The sequence below is a fragment of the Oxyura jamaicensis genome, assembly GCF_011077185.1.
Source record: "Oxyura jamaicensis isolate SHBP4307 breed ruddy duck chromosome 7 unlocalized genomic scaffold, BPBGC_Ojam_1.0 oxy7_random_OJ71371, whole genome shotgun sequence".
NCBI classification, from domain to species: domain Eukaryota; kingdom Metazoa; phylum Chordata; class Aves; order Anseriformes; family Anatidae; genus Oxyura; species Oxyura jamaicensis.
This window is the reverse complement of record NW_023304064.1, coordinates 1-1,218: the sequence shown is the minus strand read 5'-3', so window position 1 is coordinate 1,218 and position 1,218 is coordinate 1. Positions and strand designations below refer to the sequence as shown.

Here is a 1,218-nt window from a genome sequence, read left to right as displayed (position 1 = left end):
CCCCCCCCCCCCCCCCCCCCGCAGCCGGTGAACAACGCCGACTTCATCATTCCCGTGGAGATCGACGGCATCATGCACCAGGTACCGGGGCGCGCCGGCCAGGGGTGGGCAGGAGAAGGAGGGGGTCCTGGCGGGGTGCCCCCCCCCCGTGTCCCCCCCCCCACGAGAGGCCGGCGCCGGGTTCAAGTAATCCAGGATAGGCTGTGGTCTGGCAGTCAGCCTGTTCTAGGTTACTTGGCTCCGGAGCCCGCCGGACGCTTCGCCGAGGAGGTGCCGGGGCCGCCGTCCCCGGGTGGCATCCCCGTGCCCCCTCCCCGGGCACGGTGCCCGCCGAGGGGGGGTCCCTCGGGGCAGGCGGGGGGGTCGGGGCGGTGCTGGGAAGGCGGCGGGGTGCCGCCGGCTCCCTCAGCCCCCGTGCCCGCAGGTGTACGTGCTGAAGCGGCCGCACGTGGACGAGTTCCTGCAGCGCATGGGCGAGCTCTTCGAGTGCGTGCTCTTCACCGCCAGCCTGGCCAAGGTGGGTGCCACCTCCCCACGTGTCCCCGTCCCCTCCTCGGGGGGCTTCCCTGGGTGCTGGGCACCACGGGTCCCCCCCCCCCCCGGCCACCCACCCACCCGTGGGCATCGCCAGACCTTGGGCGCCGCGGGTCCCCCCTTGGCCACCCGCCCGTGGGCACGGCCGCGCTTTGGGCACCGCGGGTCCCCTCGCCCCGGCTCCCCGTGGGCACCGCGCGTCCCCCTCCATCCCCCCGCCCCGTGGGCACCCCCGGTGACCCCCCGCCTCCCCCCGCAGTACGCGGACCCCGTGGCCGACCTGCTGGACAAATGGGGGGCTTTCCGCGCCCGGCTGTTCCGCGAGTCGTGCGTCTTCCACCGCGGCAACTACGTCAAGGACCTGAGCCGCCTGGGCCGCGACCTGCGCCGCATCATCATCGTGGACAACTCGCCCGCCTCCTACATCTTCCACCCGGACAACGCCGTACGTAGCCCACCTTCGCTCTGGGGGGGGTGGGGGGCCGGGCCCCGCGGGGACCCCCAGGCGCTGAGCCTGGCACCCGCTGCGCTCCCGCAGGTGCCGGTGGCCTCGTGGTTCGACAACATGGCAGACACGGAGCTGCTGGACCTGCTGCCCTTCTTCGAGAGGCTCAGCAAGGTGGACGACGTTTACACAGTGCTCAAGAAACACCGGACTAACAGCTAGTGGCCCACGGGGCGCGG

General features: G+C 73.6%; 1 protein-coding gene across 1 annotated transcript; it reads left to right on the top strand.

Moving 5' to 3' along the window:
* The first annotated feature begins 16 nt into the window (after window positions 1-16).
* CTDSP1 (CTD small phosphatase 1) lies at window positions 17-1,212 on the top strand. The gene is made up of 4 exons (XM_035311997.1): window positions 17-81; window positions 425-517; window positions 794-979; window positions 1,073-1,212. Exons 1-4 carry the CDS (start codon window positions 73-75, stop codon window positions 1,199-1,201), a joined length of 417 nt encoding a protein of 138 aa, XP_035167888.1. The 5' UTR covers window positions 17-72; the 3' UTR covers window positions 1,202-1,212.
* Window positions 1,213-1,218: the final 6 nt, after the last annotated feature.